This window comes from Ursus maritimus, unplaced genomic scaffold (genome assembly GCF_017311325.1).
Source record: "Ursus maritimus isolate PB19 unplaced genomic scaffold, ASM1731132v1 scaffold_6, whole genome shotgun sequence".
NCBI classification, from domain to species: Eukaryota; Metazoa; Chordata; class Mammalia; order Carnivora; family Ursidae; genus Ursus; species Ursus maritimus.
The window spans coordinates 71459349-71482301 of record NW_024426774.1 but is presented as its reverse complement, the minus strand read 5'-3'; the positions used below and the strand labels follow the sequence as shown (position 1 = coordinate 71482301).

Here is a 22953-nt window from a genome sequence, read left to right as displayed (position 1 = left end):
CTCCAAAGCATTTTGTTCAGTATCCAACTGTTTTATAATTAACAGCTGGTGTGTGGCCAAAAAGATTGGTCCAGTCAGCATGAAGCTCAAGATTTGGGTTGAAACTCTGGACCCAGGTACAGTTTCTTCTAGAGAAACATGGTTTGTACACACAGACTCTTGAAGCTGAGGATGGCAGTGCTAAGAGAATTGTGGAAAGACTGTTTCAGTGCACTGATCAAACTTTTCCTGTTACAGATGTCAAGAAATCTCCTTCATTGCTTAAGATAGTTCGAGATGGGTTTTCTCTTACTGCAACCAAAAGCATTCTAGTCAATGTCCTCAGTATCGCTGTGTGTTCCCTATCACGACAATCTAATCTGTCACCATGGAAGCAAACTGAACTTCGAAAATGTCTATTCTTTCCCCTCAAGTTCCCCTTCTGCTAATATCATCTTTTATCTGAACCACAGGGTAGTTTTGTTTTCTATGCTTTCCACCCAGCCTCTCTGCATTACTGTTGATTATATTTCTAAAACACAGACATAATAAATTGGGTATTTTTTCTTTTTCTTCTTCTGAACACAAGCTCCAATGACTTTTATCTACGTACTGGTAAAAGTGCAACCACCGTGGCATAGTTTTAAAATCCCTTCCAAAGTGTGGTTCCAAATTGCACTGTCTTAAAGGAGTAAACAATCTAGAAGGGAAGGCAAATGTTAATGCAAATAAGTACAAATAAAACAGGATGTGCCAGTGATATACTGTTTTCAGAGAAGAAAAAGGTCTCCCAGGGGTAATCAAGGAAGGCTTCTTACAGGAGTAGCATCTCAGCTGGCCCTTGAAAGACAGGCCAGATTCTAAAAGATAGATATGAAAAATGAAAATCACCAAAATGCTCATCATTTTAGAACCATGTGATTGTTAGAGAAACCCATGGTTTCCCACTATCCTAAACCTCAGCTATTGTTAACTGAAAGGGGCTCGAACATAGCCTGAGATCCACATCTGGGTCGTACATGGTCCAGAAGCATCATGTGTGGTAAGGGAGTATATCCTGCAGCTTATGTAGATTTGCTCCTTGAAATTAAAGACAACAAAGCTCCATATAAGCCATCTCCACTTTTGGGCCTCCAAATCATTTAATTCCTTCTCTCTTAATTTAGTCAAATGTTTATTTTAGCTCATATTATATGCCAATAACCATATCAAGCCAGTGAAAATGAAATGTAAAATACCAAGTCCCTCTTCCCAAGGAGCTTACAAGCTAGAAAGAAGAAAGACGGACAAGTAGTTAAAATCTATTGTGATCTGCACTCTGACAAAAGCACATATAGATCGTTTCAAGAGACATGGGAGGTAGAAACATCTAATTCTGCAGCAATGGAAAAGCAAGAAAGAGAATGAAAGTATCTCCAGGCAGCCAAATGGGCAGGAATTCCATGAAGAAAGAACACCATATCAAAAACCACTGAGGAGAAACCACTGCACATTTTTTAAATTGCTGTAAGTTCAGCAATGCTAAAATGTACAAGAGGTGTTGAGATGGGGTGAGAAATGGAAAAGTGGATGGAGGAGATGATGAATTTCATGTACAGTTTGAACTTTATTCTATACTCAATATTAAACCACTCATTAACGATCTGCTCATTACTTAATTTTGGCTGTTGAGTCAACCTGCCTGTACAAATCCCTGTGACATTTACGAGTCAATGAGATCTGTGAACTAGAGAAAGTGGCTCACATTGTGTGGTCCCCAAACCTGTAGCATAAGCATTACCCGGGAACTTGTCAGAAATGCAAATTCTTGAGCCCCACCCAGATCCACTGAAGAAGAACCTCTGGGGTAGGGCCCAGAAATCTGTGTTTTAGAAAAATGAGGCAAACAACAAAGATATAACTAAAAGAGATAAAAGTAGAAATCAAACCTTAGGGATGGGTAGGGATACGGGAGAGAACTATTATAGTTTTTACTTTTAAACTATTCACGTTTATTACTTTAATAATATTTATAGTTAACTGGTTAGGAATGAGAGTAAAGTAAAAAAGAAGGCAGTCTCAAGATTTTTTTTCAACCCTAACACTCAAATATGAGAGGCACTTTTTGTGACTGTTGTTGGAAGCTAACACTTGTATAGAGCTTATTATGTTCCAAACACTTTCACATATTCAGTATTAACTCAAACTATATGAGATAGGTATTATTACTCCTGTTTTATAGAAAGAAAAACTGAGGTCCAAAAAAGTTAAGTAAATTGCCCCAAGTCCCACAAGCTACATTATCTTTTCAAATATTTGATTTGTGTGCAAAGCAAGATGATTTTGTTTCAGGCAAAAATACAAATTAAACAAACAGCCTCACTTTTCTTCCTGAATCCCATTGCAGATGAAACATGGTGCCTTCACACTGCCCTCTGGTGTCTAAAATTTCCAACAAAATGGCCTTCTTCCAAAGTGTCCTGAGATTTAATCCTCCAATCTATATTCCCGTTCCCTCAGTTAAAAAGGAAAGAATCTGAGTATCAACAAACTATAGCCTTAATCATCCTGGCAGCAGCTATATTTTAAAAGAACTAAAATTAAATTAAACTCTACTCTAATGAGTAGAATTGAGAGAGAGAATTTTCTACTCAAAATCTTTCCCCAATCAGCAATCTGACACTTCCTTTCTCAAAAGCTCTTGATTCCTGTTGTTCTCTTTATCCCTGTCTATTTATTTTATTATATTACTTATTTTATCACACATAGACACTTCCTTAAAGACCGCAAAAGGAAAAACTATGCTGTTAGAAGTCAGAAGAGTGGTTGAAGGAAAGGGGACAGGAGACTAGAAACCATATAAAGGGGATTATAGGGTGCTGGTAAGGTTCTGTTTCTTGATATGGAATCTTGTTACTTTCGAACATTCATGAGCTATATATACTTCAAAGTATTATATATACTTCAAAGCAGAAGTATACAGACTTCAGAAATAGATTTTTGGGGGGGAACGCCTGAGTGGCTCAGTTGCTTAAGTGTCTGCCTTCGGCTCAGGTGATGGTCCCGGAATCCTGGGCTCAGTCCTGCACTGGGCTCCTTGCTCAGTGGGGTGCCTACTTCTCCCTCTGCCTGCCGCTCCTCATGCTTGTGCTCTCTCCCTCTCTGACAAATAAATAAAATCTTAAAAAAAAAAAAAAAAAAGATGTTTTATAAAGCCCATAGCAAACACCAGCTAAATCATAAAAGCAAAAAGGGCTAATACAATTGTTTTACTTAATCCCTCCTGAAACAAACAGGTAACCTAATGGGTGGTGTGTGCTTATATGCAGAAGTGCAGTGAGAAAGCCAACTCGGGCACACTCACCTCCTTCCAGTCCCCACTTCTTTCCCCAATTTTGTCATCCCATGGTCTTCCTCACCCACATCATTCCTCATCATCTCTTGCAAGAAAAATGGCTAATAAAGAGGGTTTTGCTTGCTTTTCCTCTCTAATTTGGCAAACTTCACTAACATATTATATGTGGCTACTACACTCCCATACTCCCAGCCCCCTTAAAATGAAGAGACTCTAACAGCAATCACCATTTTGAAACATTTAATTTTCTCAAAAACTGGTTGTAGCTAGTCACCTCTTCAAATTCTAAAAAAGGTCATGGTATTTATATCATATTTGCATAATTATATAATGTTCTTTAATGAAAACTAGTTTCTGACAGCAACCACACATTGGCAGTTTGGGGGAAAACGCTGAAGAATAGGTTGCCTCTGCTCAAGGAATCCGGAAATCCCCAAAGCCTGAGTAAGAAATGGACAAAAAGTATGTTTATACATACAGTCTATAAGTAACTTAAGTACTTAAGTATTGGCAATGCAGTTTTCCCTCCCTAAACAAGATGGTGATGTTCCTGAAAAAGCAGTTGACTTTTCAGAGTTGAGAAACATACCATGTATGGGAAGAAAAAGGATCATGATGACATGGTGGACAGGGGCTATGGGGAACAGCACACAAAATGAAGGAAACAGAAATGACATTTCCCACAGGATCAATTAGTAGTGATTAATAATCTCTATACAATTAATTTCCATTGACAACTCCTTACTAACTAGGTATCTTTCAGGATTTCCCCAAAGAACTTGGCCACATACTTTGTCTTGTGGCAGATAATATACATATCACAGGCATTTCAATGAGTCTGGTCCTCATCCAGAGTCAAGGCCTTCCTGACTGTTGGACTCAGCTCTGGTGACTCTCACTCTTCTCAGTCTCCTCTCCCCTAACACCTGCCACTGCTGTCATCCATGTTTGGAAGCAGGAATGCAGTGCCAAGACAAAATTATTCTCTGCTGTTTCTGGGTGAATAAGAAAGGAAAGGAAAAGAAATCCATATATACCACAGGAATTGTCTGAAAAAGTAACTCAAGGTTGGACAAGGAGGACTGCATATGGTTAAACAAAAAAACCCAAATGCAAATCACACCTAAAGTTCCCCGGGCAACCCCTAAAGCCATGTAGAAAACGCTGAGCTTACTAGTTGTCAGGGTGCCCGGTGAAGGTGGCAGCTATAGCAGCCATTTCTCCCAACTCACAAGCAAGGAGTGCCAGATCCCAAGAGCAGGCTTGTGTGAACTGTCAAAAAATCACTTCCAATAAGGAGGAGGAGGAGAAAACAATGCTTGGAACTGAAAAGAAAGAGAAAACTGAGAAAGTGCCTTCTTCACAGTTTTCCAATTTCTGGTTCAAGGTCTCTGGGAGACTTGATCACACTTTGTCCCTTCCATTCTTTGAAAGACCTGTATCCTTGGTAATAAACTTTTTTCTGTTTCAGGTCATTGGAAGTAGATTTCTATTACTTGTAACCAAGAGATAATAGGCTAAGGCAGGAATATGTTCATCTCTTTCTCTGTTACACAGATCAGGGGATAGGTGTGAAGCAAAGTGTCATAGAGTAAGCAGCCCTTAACCCTGAAGAGCTTATCTCTACATTTCAAGAGACTTCATGGTCTCTGAAACCTTCTTCCCTCTCTCCTGCTGACTACCCACTACTAGAGGCAGATCTACGTCAACAGCAGAGACATAAGCTTCTATGTGCTAGTGAAAGGAAAAGGAAGTGGGACACGCCTACCAGCCCCTGTGAGTCTGAACTGGAACTAAGCAAGGGGTCTGCCTTTTAAGAAAGCCTACAGGTGATCTGATGCAGGTGCTCCATGAACCATCCTTTTAAAACATGTCCTTGTAGGCCTAAGTGAATAAAGAAAAAGATGGTATACAGAGCCTAACAATACACTGTTTCTCCAAGAAACTTTGGACTATTTAGTTCAGGAACAAGGATGAGAAGAAAGCTCTGAGGCAACATTCTACTCCTTAGTGGGCCAGAGAAAAGAAAAATCAATTAAAAATTACTGGTGATATTCTACTAATAGGTAACAGAAGAGACAACATGGGGAAAAAAATTCCTCTGAAGAAAAGGGTAACACACAGCTAGTCCCAGACTGAGAAGTAGTACTTGGAGCGAGCAGAGGCCCTGGGCTCTAGAGCAGTAATTCACAGAAGAGGAAGGAGTACCCATCAGAATCACCATGAGACAAAGGACAGGCAGGAAGATCCCACCCATCTACCCTGAGGGGCACTACCATAATTAATTTTGAAATGTCCCTAGAGTGCGCTGGCACAGAAAAAAGGTTGAGAATCACCATTTAAAAGTCACTCTTCAGGTCTTCTCTGTCATTCCTAAAGACAAGAAATTGGAAGAAATCCAAGGCAGCTCAAGTTGGAATTCAGAAAGATTTTTCCTAAGAAATTTCTAGACCTTGTTTACTGTATATTACAACATTACATTAAGAATTAGAGCTGTACTAATGGCCATTGTCCTAATCAGTCACACTACTTTTACAGGGAAATACAGTCCAAGTTCAAAACAAAACCTTCACAATGAACTTATGAGGGCCCAGTGTGTTGGTGCAATCTCTCTACATAGAGCATGTTCACCAAAATACCATGGCAAGAGAACCACCTTGCCTGAGGTCACAGCTCTTAGCTCAAGAGCTGAAGATGATGAGCTACAACATAAAACAGCATACCTAGGACAGGAACCAGTGGCCGAAGCCTCCGGAAATCACTCCTATCCTAGTCAAAAACAAAGGAACCCGACAAACTAAAATGACTGCACATACCTGTACTATGTCCCAGTTCATTTCCACCTCCTCTTTAATGCTGTTGGCATTTGCTGGAAATCTCACGGGCTGCCCCTGAGGACATGTTTCAGTCTTCATTTTCTTTAAAGGGGATTGACCAAATGTAAAGTCATCTTCATTCTCTTCCTTCTTGCATGCAGCTTCCCACATGGTGCTCGTGGATGGTGTCTCTGCGGTGTTGGCCATGTTGGTTTCTTCATCAGCTTTCAGCTTTTTGGTCCTCTGACCCAAAGGTGATTGAGATGAATTCTTCCGTTTTGTCTTTGCTGTTTTCAGAGTCTTCACGCTATCCAATTTATTTTTGCTGTCTTCCAAATCAACATCAGCAATAGCCACAGAGTTATTCTATCAAACCACGAATAGAATACATGAGAATTAAAAGATAAAAACCAAATGCTCTGGAATATTATTCAGCAATAAAAACAAACAAATTATTGATACACACAATAACTTGGAAAAATCTCTAGGAAACTATGCTGAATGGGGAAAAAGGCAATTGCAAAAAATTAGATACTTTAAAATTTACATAACATTAATGATTTATGCTTTATATAACATTCCCGAAAAAACTGGTGGTTACTGGGGGGTCAGAGATGGGGGTAAGGGTCCGAAGGGAGGTGGGTATGGCTACAAAAAGGCAAATACTAGGCAGTACTGGGGATCCTTGTGGTGATGGAACCATTCTGGATGGTGGATACACATATGCATACAGGTGATAAAAATTCTACAGAACTAAACATACAGAAATACATAAGTAAATTAATACAGAAAAACTGGAGAAATCTCATAAGATCCCTGGATATTATCAATATAAATATCTTGGTTGTGATATTTTACTATAGTTTTGTAAAATGTCACCGTTAGAAGAACTTAAAGGGTACACAATCTCTGTATTATTTTTTACAACTGCATGTGAATCTATATCTAGAAATAAAGTTTCATTTTTTTAAAATGAGTAAAGGATAAGTCTATGCATGCTGGAAAAACCAAGATTTAAAACTTGCAATCAAAAGCCAACCTTTTGGAGGAGAAAAGTAATACCCACACACTCATAAAACTCAACAGACTGTACCTGCCACCAATTTATGCAGAAGGCGAGGAACAGAAAACACAGCATGACAGCACAGTGGTGTCAGGCATTTTCCTTTAGGAGGAATCTACGTAGTAGTTCACACTAGTGTCCAAGGGCCACTCTCTCCACCACCTCACCCCTCACAACAGCTCGGCTGTGAAGGAATGACACCTGGCACTCATTTTGGCACTGGAGTGGTAAATAACATACAGACCCAACCTGTATGGAGTTTACAATTTCATAAGCTGGCCTGTTTCTGGTTACCTAAGTAGATGCAGATGGCACAAACTCAAATAAAAGAAGAACTCCCAAACTATTTTTCAGTCAAAATTCAATTTTCTCTCCTATCAAGTATTTTTCCAGAATTATTGACTACTGGAAATACTGGGAACTACAATAAAGAGCATCCCCATCCTACTACCCACCCACTACCACCTAACCTGGAAATGATGTACATTAGATAGCCCCGAATATTATATTTGTAGCTGAAACATAATGGATAAGAACAGAGATATAAAAATAGAATGACTTCTAGGTCCGTAGTTAGTTGATAATAACCTGATCAAATGACTTGATATAGTAAAAGAAAGAAGGTGTCAACCATACAGAGGGCTATCAGCCACAGAGGAGCAGAAAAACAGGAACTGTAAAAAGCAAGTATGATCAGCATTCTTCTAAGCAATGTATAAGAAAAAGGAAAGCTTAGCAAACAGACTCTGAATATTTTGGTCCCAACAGTAAGACAGCCCTCCTGTGAGATGGATACATCAGACTACCTCAGATTTGTGCATTTAAAACATTTGACGTCATCGTGACAAACGTGATACCTAGACCACAGTAGGCATTCAATAAATCCAAAAGAATGGATTTATCTAATTCTCCCAATCTAGATCCATGCTCATTGAGTAAATTTCTGATTCTTATTTAAGTGCCTACTTACTTCATACTCCAGCCTCTGAGGATAGACAATACCAGTGAGAAAAATTTCATGTCCTTGTGATTATTATATCAAATCATTAATTATTAAATCAGCACTCTGGTTTTACACATCCCTCTTATGAGCATGGCTAAGGTAAAACCAGCCATGAGAGATATATCGGTTCCTGAAATGATGACAAAATCATGTTGCTAACTTAGAAACCCAGTTCCATCATGTACCATCTATTATCCATGAGCAAATCACTTCACATTTCTTGCCTTGGCTTTTTTATCTACAAAATCAGGATAGTATTAGCACCTGCCTCGAGGGGTTGTTGTAAGGATTAAGTAAGCTCACAAAACCGAAGTGTTAAGCACGTTGCCTGGCTGATGGTAAGCACTAACACATCTGCAGATCCCACCATCATTACCACCGCTACCATATCTACCCCTCCTAGGAGAGGGAAAAGGAAGCAAAAAAACAAAGAAAAAGTAAAATGAGAGAAAAAAAGAAAAGTCAACAATCATAAAGACACTTAAAGGTATCCTCTGTGGAGCCTTCAGGCAAGATTTACTGAGTGTTGTCAGTGTTGTCCACAGACCCTTTCAGGGGGTCTGCGAGGTCACACTCCATTCATAATAATGCTAAGACACAATTTGCCTTTTTTTGTTGACATTTCACTGATAGTACAAGAGCAATGATAGCAAACCCCAAAGCAATGGCACCAAGCAGTAGTAGCAATCACTGTTCCCTTCACTGCCACACACTTGGCAGTAAAACGATGAGTTTCATTTAACTATGCAGTTAAAAATTATTCATTTTTAGAGGCATCTGGGTGGCTCAGTGGGTTAAGTGTCTCCCTTCAGCTTGGGTCGTGATCTCAGGGTCCTGGGATTGAGCCCTGCATTGGGCTCCCTGCTCTTCCCTCTCTCTCTGACCCTCCTCCTTGCTTGTTCTCTTTCTCTCTCTCTCTCAAAAAATTTTTTAAAAAAAATTATTCATTTTTAGGGGCGCCTAGCTGGCTCAGTTGGTAGAGCACGTGACTCTTGATCTCGGGGTTGTGTCCAAGCCCCATATTGAGGGTAGAGCCTACATAAATTAATTTTAAAAAGTATTAATTTTTAAGGTTTCAATCCTTGAAAACACACCTTTTTAATACTCTATGCTGAAATGGTCAGTATACGTAAAACACTTCTGCTGCATGTCAGTGCATACGCATGTGCAGTGGTCGTCTCAAACAAAAACTCTTGTGCACCCGTTTCAGTTGTGACCTGAATAACTGAATAAAGCACAATTTTTACTTGAAATAATGACTGACAAACTATGGTTATTCAGACTTGGGTATATGGTGGACATTTTTTCAGAAATGAACTGAGACTGTCACTTTAAGGAAACACCTGACATTTGCAACCAACAGTAAATTTTAGGCATTAAAAGTGAAAATTAGAATTTTGGAAAATTTGTATCTACTGTGAACTTGACAGCTTCCCAACACTGTGATGAGTCTGGAGGTTATATTAACAAATGTGTTTTTTTGATATCAGATAATGAAAGATGCTAACATTTGGAAGATTTGCATATATCAGTGAACCGATATTTTCCAAATGACCAACATATGTCACAAAACCATGCATGGGTAAAAGACCCACTAAAATAATACAAACCAGTGGATTTTAATGCAGTAGAATTTAAGAAGTTCATTAATATGGTATCAGATTCCACAATGAAACAAACTTTTAAGAAACTACCACTTATTGAGTTTTGGTACCACATCAAATAAGAATATCCATCTGAAAAAGCTTTTAAAACACGTCTCCCTTTTCCAAATACAGATCTTTGTGAAGGTGGGTTTTCTTTATACATTTCAGTCATATTCTAGTAAGTCAGACATTAAAGACATCTGAAAAAATGTAAACAGTATCATTCTTCTCACTAATTTTTTTTGTTGTTGATTGGAAAAATATACACTTATTTTTCATTAAAATAAAAATTAGCTCCATTAACATGTAATAGGTTTTTTAAAAAATTAGTCAATATTTTAATTTCTCATTTTTAATTTTTATATGGTAAATATCAATATCAATAACCCACACAACCAAAAGTTCCTTGGGTTCCTCAATAAGTTTTAAAAGTGTAAAGGGGTTCAAAGACCAAAAGTTTGAAAAAGGTAGAACTAAACTATTGAAAACAAAGAGAAAATATCTCTCCGTTTTATGAAGCTTCTAAGATTCTACAGCCTGTCTCAGTGATATACTCAAGTTTAGTAAGCCTCCATGAGAATATTTTTCTTCCTTATGTTCAACCTGAATCTTTGGCCGACTGAATAATCGAAGTTCATTTTCTTCTGCCTTCATTGCTTTTGTAATCAGCCTTAACACTCCACATGGTTATTATGTAGCCTATGACTAAACCCAAGACTTCAAGAAGAATTTGACTATTTTTCTTTTTGCTGTCTCTGAAAGCAGTCAACTGTCTAAAGCAAAAAAGTAGCTCATTGTGTCTTTCCCAGTCAAATCAGTCAGCAGGCCTTGGCCTTGGCTCCTGCTGTACAGTGTGAGCTTGACAGATAACTGGAAAGGGATAAGGAGTTGAAGGGGGGCTTCTTAAAAATTATATTTAAAAGAGTATTTTTATACCCTGTAGCAATTGAGCCACTGGAAGAAAAGTTGACGAGAGAAAAGAGAAAAGAAAGGGGACGACTAAAGACACGTAAGACTTTGAGCAAGAGGGGACACCAATGACAGCCACAGCAGTGGGACTAATCCTGGACAGGAGGGATGACATTTCCTCCACCATAACAGGACAGAAGAGGAATGCAAATATATCTTGCCTAGTTGTGAGATAATGTGGAGCTTCACGTATTCTCAAATACGTAAAAGGCAATGTCATCAGCTGAGAGGGAGAGAAAGAAATTGAGGATGTTTAAGAAAAGATAAAAAATTGGAAAAACAAATCTGCCGGAGAAAAAGAATGAGTCCACCAGGTATTTTTAGTGTAATTTTGAGGTCTGAGATTATGAATCTAAAGGAAAAATCAGGTTAAGGTTGTTTTCAGCAAGAGTCTGCAGCTCGGTACTGGCAGAGCAGAGGCGATGGCTCACCCAGGGTTGGGTCTGATCGGTCATGTGTGACTGAAGGAAAGACGGGCAAAACTGGTGAGACTAATAAAAAATGATTGAAATGAGAGGTTATGTGGTCTAGACTAGGTAAGGTAGGACAAGAAAAGGGCTGACTGATAGTGATCCGTGAAGCAGATCTGGTGAAGTGCTAGAGTCCAAGGATTAGGTCGTAACCCTCAGCCCCGGCTGTCCACGGAAGTCACCTGAGGAGCCTCAGGAAAGTAATACCCCTGAGTCCCAGAATTCTTTCCAGATTTAACTGGTCTGGACAGGCGCCTCGACACTGGCATTTTTTTCAAGCTCCCCGGGTTGGGAGCTACCAAGGAGAAGATGTGACAAGGCTGTAAAAGTGTGGCCATCAGGGCACCTGAACAGGGAGCTGGGAGAACAGGAAATGGTGACTTGGTACTCCGAAGGCAGGTATTTTTGGTTGGAAAGGAATGTCAGTAGCACAGTTTCTGATGATGGCAAGATTCAGGCTGAGTTCATGAGACGGGTGGTGAAGGCAAGAAGAAGACACAGTCCCTGGAGATGAGGAGGCCAAAGAACCAAGAACACAGAGCATCAGGGAGTTCACCCCAGTGGAGGGCACTAAGGACAACAGCAGAAGGTGGCAGAGAGGAGATGTGCAGTGGAGTCGAGCTAAAGTCTTCAATGAATGGCGTGGCCAGTGGGTTTGTAAATGCCAGCAAAAAAGAGAGGAAGAGACTAAATAATGATTAATTTTACCTATGATGTTTGCTAAAAATAAAGTTATAAGGAGGCTACCAATTCTAGTTCTACCCAAAATAAGGTTTTCAATTATTTTGTTCGGTGGTGGCTACAGCAGAGCAGAACACCAAACCTAACGAAACGAAGTCTTCTAATATGCTCAATGTGCTTTCACTGAGGTATAAAATGTATGAATTTTGGCAATTCTGAAAGAAATTCTAAGCCCCCTCCCCCCGAGAATGTTTCTTAAGTGAAAGATTTTCTATTCGAGTTCTTTTTTATGTACATATAACCGAGCATCACTGGAAGGATCAAGAAAACACCAAGACAAGGGTTCTTAAGTTGTATCTTTCTGAGTTATGTTTTAATATTTAGAGGCTAGGCATGTGCACATTTTACCGAAGAGAGGGTTCATAACTTTTTCTCAGATTCTCAAAGGGTTTATGACCCTAATACCAAGAACCACTGAACTAAGAGTTCGTAGGTTAGGCAAATCAAGCTACTTTTAGGTGCAGCCATGCCATACTTAATGAAGAATCTCCGTATTTTGCCAAAAAGATGATAGAAGTCAATACTTTCTCAGCTATAGGTAAAGCCTGCTCACCCATTTAAGTACATGCAGTGAAAAGCTTGCATGTAAAGATGAAGAAACAGAGGTACTGGATAACAGGAGAAAGACTGATTTAAGTAAAAGCCCTATCTAAGAGCACAGCAAGGTACAATATAATGCCCACCACCATACACAATAAATGTGTCCCTGGAAAGTCAGGCTTCTACTCCATATTAAAAGAGTATTATTTCAAATGTACTATGGAAGCAGTTTCTCAAAGGAATACCACAGAATGATTTTGGAAATGCACAACTCTTTTTGTAACGCAACGAAGCCTATACTTTATTGTTGTTGTGTTTTAATCCAGATTAGTATAGATACAGTGTTTGCTTATAGCAAAATACATCAATATGTCAGTTGATAAATATTCTTTCACTTTCCAACACAGTGGGTCTAATGATAAATACTACTACAGCCCATGGTAGGGAATGCCACTGCCCTGTACTTTTGTCAACTACTTATTCTGCTCTGATCTCTGTAAGGAGAAAGTAGCATCACCAATTAGGGAAGCACTACAGTGTTCCCTCCACCCAACTAAAGCACCTACCAGCTCGTCCTTAACAGCCACGCCTTCTGAGCCATCACTGATCTGTAGGGTGGTCTTCTTCATTCGTGGCACCCTCTTTGGTTTGAATTCTTTGGGAACAGGTTGCTTACGACCTCTGGAGACTTTCTTTTGGGGCTCCCAGGCACTATCTTCCTTGTCATCTTCTTCAGAAGCAGATGATCTAGAAGTAAATTGACAGAAAAATCTCTAGGAAAAATGAAGCCAAATGTTAAAGGCGAAAGAGACATGCTTCTTGAAAGAAAAATAAGGTAGGAGGTGTTTAATATAAAATGGAGTGATGTGAGCACAGGCTATGAACAGATATAGCTAAGTACTAAAACAAGAGTTGATCGAGGACCAATGTAAAAACAGCCCCTGATATGCTATGAATCACAGGTCTCTCCATTCCCCTCTCACTCACCCAGCACACACACACATGCACACATACGCACATACAGACACACACACACATATTCAAAACAGAGGAAACCATTTATTACCTTAAGCAATTTACTGGGTGGTGTCACACCATAGTCACTGTAAGGTTTGCCCTTATAACAGTGAAAAGTGCTTAAACAATTTCCTTAGTGGTAATCAAATTTACTTAAAGTTATTCAAACCAATGTAAGGAATGGGAAATGGCTCTAGGAAACACCCTAAATAACATAAAAAGCCAGCACCAAGACCCTTCCAAATGCTTCAATTAACCGTTTTGTTTTGTTTTTCCCTTTCACAGAATGCATTTGTTTCCTGTTAGACTGCATCAGGTGTAGCTACAGTATTTTCTAAAAACCCATGAATCAAACTCAGCGACAGCAGAGGAAAAATAGCCATATGAACGCTGGTAAAGGAACATCATGCTCCTGCCAACCCACTTAAATCTATGTCCACCCCTAATGTAAAAGGTCAGTATTAGTGGGAAGGACAACCACTTCCTTCACTAAGGCTAGCGAATAGGGATCTGTGGCTTTTCGAAAGGTTTAAGTTCTGCCTGGAGGCAAAAACCTGATTAAATGACTTCTTTCTTCTACATTGTGCTCTCCTAGGTCAAGCCACTGATAGTCCCCCTACAGTGAGTTCTCTTCAAAAGCAGATGGAAACTAAAGCCCAAGTGTAAGCAAAAACAAACAAAATCATTTAAACTCACCTAACACATAGCAGTGGCACTGAAAGGAGGGAGAATTAGAAAACTAAGGAAACAGAAAACCAGGGTTCTGTTCATACTATCTCCAAACTGAGCAGAACGACTTCCTTCCACCTCAGTTTTGTCCAGCAGGAGCACAGACCCCAGTTCACAGGGGAACATTGCAAAAGTCACATGACAGACACAAAAGGGTTTTCAGATGTCAGAAAGAAAAACATAAGAACAGGTATTATTTTATTATATGTGAGGCCATTTTAAGACAGCTGGTCATCTCCCACTAACCATAATTGACCTATCACAGGCATCCGGCCCTCACTCCTTACCACACATCCTTCACACCTTTCAGGTCTTCCCAAGGTCTTCACTCCCCTGGTTTTCCTCCTACTTCCCTGGCAGCTTCTCCAGCTTCTCCTTGTCCCTTTGCTTACCGCTCTTCCTCTCCCCAACCTTTCAATGTTGGGATCCTCTAAGACTCTGTCCTCAGCACTCTTCTAAGCTCTCTTACTAGATGACCTTATCTTATTTGATAGCGGAATAGAGAGGAATCTCAATTTTCTATCTCCCACTTGATCTGAGCTCAAGACTTGTATATCCACCTTCATTGGATGCCTCACAATCATCTCAAACTTACCAAGTCCAATACAGAACCCCTGATTTTACCACCCTCATACCTGATCCTCTTCCAGTCTTCCCCAAATTCCTGTCTTTCCTTCACACCCTAAATCTAATCCATCAGCATATCTGGTCTACTTTATCTTCAAAATATATACCAAATTAGACTACTTCTCACCACTTTCATTTCCAGGACCCTAGACTTCTATAGTAATCTCCTTAACTGACCCCCTGCTTCCATTCTGACTCCCCTATGGTCTGTTTTCCACCAAGAAATCAGAATGATCTTTTACAAACGTTAACCAGAGCACGTCACATCCCTGTCTCAAGCTACTGTCACCAGTTAGACCCCAAAACCTGAACTTTATTGCCCATCTGCTTTGTTTACATTCTTCCTTAAGCTCTTCTTTCCAGCTTACCTCTTAACTCAGGCAAATGAAACCCGAAACCACCTTTCAGGTGATGGCAACTGCCCTGACAAGACCTCTCACGGGCCCAGACCACTCAGACCCTTCGAGCTAAACCCCTGATTCGCGCCTGCGCAGATGGACCTTGGAGTAACCCCTGGAATGACTGGGAATTACCTTTTCCTCATCATAATACTAAAATCTTCGCCCAAAGAGTAGGTTCAGCCTCATTTACATGACCTACAATGTACGTACAGGCATGATTCCTTAAGGTGCACGCATGACCTGATGCCTGCCTCTACACAGACAACAAGGCTTTCCTATCTAAATATTCATTCTAACCTTAAACAAAAGGTACCCACTCACTTTCTTTGGAAGTTTTGAAAGCTATTCCCTGTGATTTCTTTATTTGCTGCAAATAAAGTTTACTTTGCACGACAACTCCACCTGGTGTACCTGACTCACCAAAGAGCAAAGTCATAGTAGTTCAGTTCCACCACTTCAAATAAGACCCTAACGCTCTGTCATGGCCTGTTAGGCCCTGCCCACTCCAATCTCATTTCCAATCACTCTCTGCCTTCGTGACTCTTATCTGGCCACAGGGGTCTTACTGTTCCCTGAACACACCAAGCTTGCTCCTGCCATAGGGTCTTTGCACTTGCTGTTCCCTCTACTTGGAACACCCAACCCCAGATCTTTGCAAGTTGTATTTGTAAATTTCATTTCGATCTCTTGCCACATGCTCCAAAAGAACTTTCCTGAATACTCTATCCAAGATGTCCCCTGCCCAGAACCACTGACCACGCTATCCCTTGCCCTATTTTATGTTCCTTTAGAGTACTTATTACTGCCTAACATTAATCAGTTACTTATTCAACAAATATCTTCAGGGCACAAACACTACAGTGCTGTAAAGCAGAGGTTCTCAACGGGAAACAATTTTGCCCCCATGGGGAATATCTGGACAGTCTGAAGACATTTTTGGTTGTCACAACTAGATGTGATTGGCATCTAGCTCGTAGAGACCAAGGATGCTGCTGAACATCCTACAATGTAAAGGACAGTCTCCACAGCAACGAATTATCTGATCAGTAGTGCTGAGTTTGGGAAACCCTGCTCTGAAGCAATATAAAAACTCCCTGCTCTCAGGGAGCTTACATTCTAGTGTAAATATCATATTATATATTTAGTTGGTTATTTTCTCTCTGCTTGTTCAATAGTTTAACACCAACACTGAAACAGAGCTTGAGACACAAGCATGAGTTCAATAAACATTTGTCTCACGAATGAATGAAAAATATACAGCCTTCTTCAACCAAATGACTTACATTAATGTGACAAAATGCATTCTTCCTTAAAATATATGTCATTCTCCCAACCCCATATGAAACCAATATGCTTACAATTCAGACAAGGAAGAGAATTCATCTTTGGACACCACAGTCTGCACCTTTACTTTTGCTCTTCTTGGCAATGATGACATCTGGAAGAAACAGAACATTAAAATCAGCATAATCTAAATCACTTGAATGACTGATCACTTATGTTGTCTACTAAGTGATATGCCATTCGAAACTAATGCTCCAATAGCTCTGCTGTTAAAAAATGCCACAGGGAAAAAAAAATGAGAAGCATTCAAAAGCCTGAACACTGGTTTCCCTTCCTACGCGGCTGCCAACTATAAGAGCACCTAACAGCCTTCAAATGGTTTAAAAGCCTGATGAGTATGTGCCATCTTTGGAAAAATGTAAGCTCCAACAGGGTGACGATTTTTAGTTTCTTCAGAGTTATATGTTTGTATATACCACAAGTGCTATTAGATGGCTCATCAATCAGCAAATTATAAAATCCTTTATTAAACTGTAAGAAGTATTTCCCCACTTCTATATCTTCTCACAATATAAAGGAAAGGCCTATCTACAAAGTTGGCAGTCAAATAAATGATACTGATGGACTGAATAGCAGCCAGATTATTCCTAAAACAAGATAATCCATTCATTTTGAACACTTATTTGAAAATAAAAAATAAACTAATCACTAATGTCACTAGAAAATATTTACCAAATTCCAAGGCCTAGCTCTTTAAAAAATTGAGACAAATAACCAGAGACATCCTATAATATAGGAAATAAGCAAATTTACTTTAGCTAATAAATTTTATTACCTAAAGAGTATATGTCAAACCACAAAAACTACACAAGACTCTGACATGCTTGGAACCCTTTAAAAAAGTTTCTAAACCAGTCATATGTTATAATGCCTCTGGTTCTAACTTCCATTTAGAGAAGAAACGAATGCCTCACAGAAATACCAGAGAGGTTTTCAGAACATGTGCCCTGGTTCTATAGCTCAAGTCAGTCCAGTAAGTGTAGAACTAACAGACAAGAGAGCACTCAGAGTAAAGCAGGAGAACAAAAGGAACAGGGTCTCCAGGAAGTAGGTAGGATAATCTTCCATTTTTTCCTTCACCCCCCTTTGTGACATTTTATGTTTATGCAGGTCATCCTTTCTCAAAGAAGTGCTTCTAGATATTGATCATAAAGGAATGGGTAACTTTTGATTTGTGTCACATGTACTCTTCCACAATAAAACAAAAATGCAAACAGAGAAACTCAGTGTATGATGGGGTAGCATTTCAAACCAGAGCAGAAACAAATTATTCAATAAGTGGTATTAAGACAACAAGTTATCCCTCCGGAGGAAAACAAGTATTTAAGACCTACTGCCACACCCTGGACAAAAATATATTCCACACTGACTAATAACTTAAATGTACAAAATAAAACCATAAAAGTACTACAGAAAATAAAGATGATCATATTCATAATTTGGAGTAGAGGTGGGGGAATAAAAGTTTTCCAAGGCATAACTCAAAATTTTTAAAGCCAAAAAGACAGACAATAAAAATTAAAATTCCAAGTCAGCAGCGGGAGCTTTTCAGAAGCAAACCGATTTGCTTTCCACTATCCTCAAAAAAAATTCACAAGAAGCAGTACCTAATACCTTGGAACTACAGATGAAAGGACTAAGGGCTGGTATAAGCTGTCTGAGGCAAAGAAATATCTCTAGAGGCCCTCATCTACTTCATGCTATTAAGCAACTGCCCCAGGAGAACATCTGGAGTTTATTCACTGGAGAGGACAAAACAGTTTCTAGACTAGAGGACAGCAAGTATAGTTGTGGGCATAGGAACCATACAGACTGAAAGCTAAAATGTAGGGGACCCCTCCTCCAGTCCTCTTCTCCCACTAAGCTCCTAGTCAGATCCTTACCGTCCAGGGAGGATAATGGAAAGGCTCTTCTCTAGACAATCTGACGAACCCCAAAATAAAAACCTGAACATACTTAGTTTCCCAACAAACAACCCAACTAAATCATCTACTCCCACCACCCCATTCTACAACATACCTGAATTCAGAACATTCCCTTACAGACCACCATGCACCAATTCTTACTCCATACTTCAACCTTAATAGAAATGCATTTAAAATAGGGGTGGACAGGGGCACCTGGGTGGCACAGTCGTTAAGCGTCTGCCTTCGGCTCAGGGCGTGATCCTGGCGTTCTGGGATCAAGCCCCACATCAGGCTTCTCTGATAGGAGCCTGCTTCTTCCTCTCCCACTCCCCCTGCTTGTGTTCTCTCTCTCACTGGCTCTCTCTCTGTCGAAATAAATAAATAAATAAGTAAATCTAAAAAAAATAAAAATAAAAATAAATAAAATAAAATAAAATAAAATAGGGGTGGACAAACCCTTGGCAGTCTCATAAAATTTTGATTAACTATTAAAGACTTCCCTGAAATAAGTATTTCCAAATGCCCCTTAATTAGGCACCCTGGAAGCAACGCTACCATTGAAAGATGAGTAAGATGTAAACTTGTCTTTTGACAAGTAGAAAAATATGAGTTTGATAAGGAGGGGGGCACCTGGGTGGCTCAGTCAGTTCAGCTTCAGACTCTGATTTCGGCTCAGGTCATGATCTCAGGGTTGTGAGATCTAGCCCTGTAACAGGCTCTGCGCGGAGCCTGCTTAAGACTCTCTCTCTCCCTTTCCCTCTACCTCTCCCCTCCCCTCATACATGTGAACATGCGTGCTTTCTCTAAAAAAAAAAAGAAAGAAAGAAAAGGGAAAAGAATTATGCATGAGCACATAGGTCAATTTCAGACTGATCGGTTTTAGAAAGAGTATATACAGAAACTAAGGACCTAGAAATTATTTCTTAAAAATGGCCTATGCCAGGTGTATCCCAAGGATACACATATTCCAGTTCAAAAACCAATGTTCTTGGGAGCGGTTTCTCCTCCCGTGTTCCCTTTCTTTTTATCATAGGATTTGTTAGATTAACAAAATTCCATCCATGTCCATGGTTTTAAATTTCTATATCACCTACTTATTAACAGCCCTAATACCTTCATCCCAAATCTTGCCTAAGATACAGATTTACATAATAAACTATCCATACTGTCTATGAAACTATGCAGATGTCTCAAAGTTACCTAAAATTTAACATATCCACAATGAAATCTTGATAACCATTTCTTATTTTAAAACCCATTCCTGCCCCTGTCTTTCCCATCTTAGTAAATGGCACCATCATCCACCTAAATGGATGGGTAAGCCAGAACCTTGGAAAAATTTTAACAGTTCCATTGAGCTATAATTGACATACAATAAACTGTACATGCTTAAAGTGTACAAACTTCATAAATTCTGGCATAGGTATATACATCTCCACAACCAAGATACTGAATACATCTATCATCCTCTAAAGTTTCATTTGCTAAGCCAAAGCCTTGCAAATCTTTTTTTCTTTCACCTCCCACAGTCTACTAGTAACATAAATTCTTCTATCAAAATATAGGTTAAATTTCTATGATTTCCAGTGAAACTTTAGTCTCCAATCTTTCTTATTTAGACTACTATAATAGCCTCTACTGGCTTCCCTGCTTCCCCTTTTGCCTCTATTACCCATTCTCCACATATCAACCCAAAAGATCATTTAGAAAATGCTTTAAAACCATTCAATGACTTCCCACTCCATTCTCCATTTAGAACCAAATCATATTTTTTACCATGACCTTCTAAAATGCCCTACAGGACTGACCCCTGCCTACCTTTCTAACCACATTTACCATATGCTGCAGCTCTTCAGCCACAGTCAAGACACTGTTTCAGTCACTGTAACAAGCATGGTTCTTTGCCATCTCAGGTTCACTCTGCCTGGAACACTATACTTCCTGTTCAATAGGCTGGCTCCTTCTCATCTCTTAGAGCTCAGCATTTCAGGCCTAAAATGGGTTTCCCAGGTATAATATTATTATAGGACCCAATTTACTTCCTTCATACAGTACTATTTAAAGCACAATCTATAATTATCCTTGTTTATTGTCAGCATCCCCCATGTTTACTTCATGGCAGTAAACACCATGAAGAAAGAAACCACATTTGCCTTACTCACTTCTGCATAATACAGAGCTTAGCACTTAATAGTTGCTCTATAACTATTTATTAAACGAACCTAAGAATATATACAACATGGTCTCTATAGAGGAGTATACCTTTTTCCCCATCACTATTAAGCAATAGCACACATGGCACTCATTATTTTTTTGTTTTTGAAAGAGTGATGGTACGGAAGAACATTCCTATTCTTAGTGGCTTGAAATTTTTCATTAGCAAAGCTGTCTTTTCTCTGTGGACACATGAGCATATTCAAAATCAATTGCTGTGATATTAAGGCAGGAGGCACTAAACTAGGGCAAGTAAAAATCAAGGGAAGGGGGGGTGAAGAAACCTGCACACACATAAATATTACATTAAAACTGGGAAAACCACAATTAGAAATCTTAAGAAGAGCAGAGGGGAACAACTTTTTAAGAGGTACCTAAAGAAGTTTCCCTGAGTACAAAAAGAAGTGCTTGAAATGTCAGCAAAGATCCCTCCATAATAAAAATACAGTAATACACCTGTAAAGAGCCTCAATCAGATACTTTTTCCCCCCTAATGAACCAGAAGCCTGAGATCCAGTGAGGTGAAATGGTTTACTCAAAGGGAAAACCTATGTTCTACTTATGTAGCTAGAACCCAGAGCCCCAAACAGCGAGACTAGGCTCGTTTCCCATTCCACAAACATTATATTAATAACATTCTGGCGCGTGGGAGGTTCGAGGAAAGTTGCCTAGAGAGTTCCCATTCATTCATTCTTTTCCTCAAGTGTTATTCAGCGCCTCCTATATGCCAGACACACTGCTAAGGATGCGGTTGATGCAGACCAGGCCATGATGTGCTAGTGAAAAGGGTGCTTCCTCCCCCATTTTCGATAACTTGAGGTATAGAGACAATCTAGGTTTGCCTGGGTTTTCCCATGTCTGCCCCTACGAGCTAAGAGCTAAAATTTGACTGAGAAGACGCGCCAGGTGACACGCGGCAGCTAGGAGGGGTTTTCCGGGTGTAAGGTTGGAAGATACAGACCGCAGACCGTAAAATGTAATGAAACTTCTCACTTTAAAAAGGGATGTTATTTCCCAAACGAGCGCTCCGAACTTTTTAAACTGGCCCCAAAAATACCGGAGCCCAGGTGCCGGGCTCACTCGAGCCCTCAAGAACACCGCCAAGGCGGACGCTCAGCTCACCTTCCCGCCCGGCGAGTCAGAAGGCCCGGGATTCTGTGTGTATGACCGCATCTTCCGGTTCCCGCCGGAAGTTTTTCAAACGCCGGAAGTCCCGCCTCGCTTCTCCTTCACTCGCCTCAGAGGCGCGGCGCTACGGGAGCGTGCTGGAGCCGAGCCGGACGGAGGCGGGGCCGGAGCGAGGATTCCGTGGGAGCGCTGAGGTGGGGCCCTGCTCCGGGGACCGGGGGCGAGCTCTCTCTCCCCGGATCCGGGTGGAGGTGGGGCCGGCGTTGCTACGAACTGGGACCCGCCTCCTTGTTCTTTCTCTTCACAAACACTTTACTCTCTTCGCATCCAGCGTCTTTAAATTCAGTCAAGAATGTTTCTTTTCGCTACATTATTTGTAATTTCCAGTAGAAAAATGAGAAACAAGCACGTTTTATTCTTTCTAAAGTCAATTTTAGTCATCGTTAATGAACTTACCTCAGAGTGTTCTAAGCGTATTTTTAGCATGTTTCTTTATTTCCGAAGCCCCGAGATAAGGGTTTTTGCTCTAGTCTGTGAAAATACCCAATCTTGCCTCTTCTGAGAAGCCCTCACACAGTCCCTGAGGTGCATGCTACTTCAATGGAAGAGTCTAATCCTAGAGTCATCGTTTTCTTACTATGGTCTCTCAGGCAGCATGTACTGCCAAGTACATCGACTTGGAAACCTGGTTCTCTTAGAAACTTACTAGTACACTTGGGCAAATCCCTTTATGTCTTTGAAATTGTTTTCACCCCCTCCCTTCCATCTTACCCCATACCTAATAAGGTACCCATTACATATTAGGAGTAAATACTCACAGAATTAATTTACTAAGGTAAACGGAGCTCCCAGATACCTCACCTGGAGCAAGAATGAGAAAGCCCTGCCCCATTTCATTTTAAGATTTTTGGAAAGTGCTGTGACTTGAGTCCTAATAACCCGGTGTCCTAGGTGAGCCTTGCTCCTAATCCAGCATTTCCATTCCCCTTCCCACAAAACACAAAAGTAGCTCCCACTTTTTAGTT

General features: G+C 40.0%; 1 protein-coding gene across 3 annotated transcripts in view; it reads right to left on the bottom strand.

Annotated features, from left to right (window-relative positions):
• The window catches only part of SRBD1 (S1 RNA binding domain 1), a 197593-nt gene extending 175532 nt beyond the window's left edge, over positions 1–22061 (bottom strand). For all 3 annotated transcript variants that reach the window (XM_008699821.2, XM_008699822.2, XM_008699823.2), the window contains exons 1-4: positions 21923–22061; positions 16694–16773; positions 13128–13308; positions 6130–6495 (exon numbers count right to left, since the gene is read on the bottom strand). In XM_008699821.2, coding sequence (XP_008698043.2) covers positions 6130–6495; positions 13128–13308; positions 16694–16773; positions 21923–21973 — 678 coding nt within the window. In that variant the 5' untranslated portion in view covers positions 21974–22061. The remainder of the gene's footprint in view (positions 1–6129; positions 6496–13127; positions 13309–16693; positions 16774–21922) is intronic.
• Between the last annotated feature and the right edge of the window lie 892 nt (positions 22062–22953).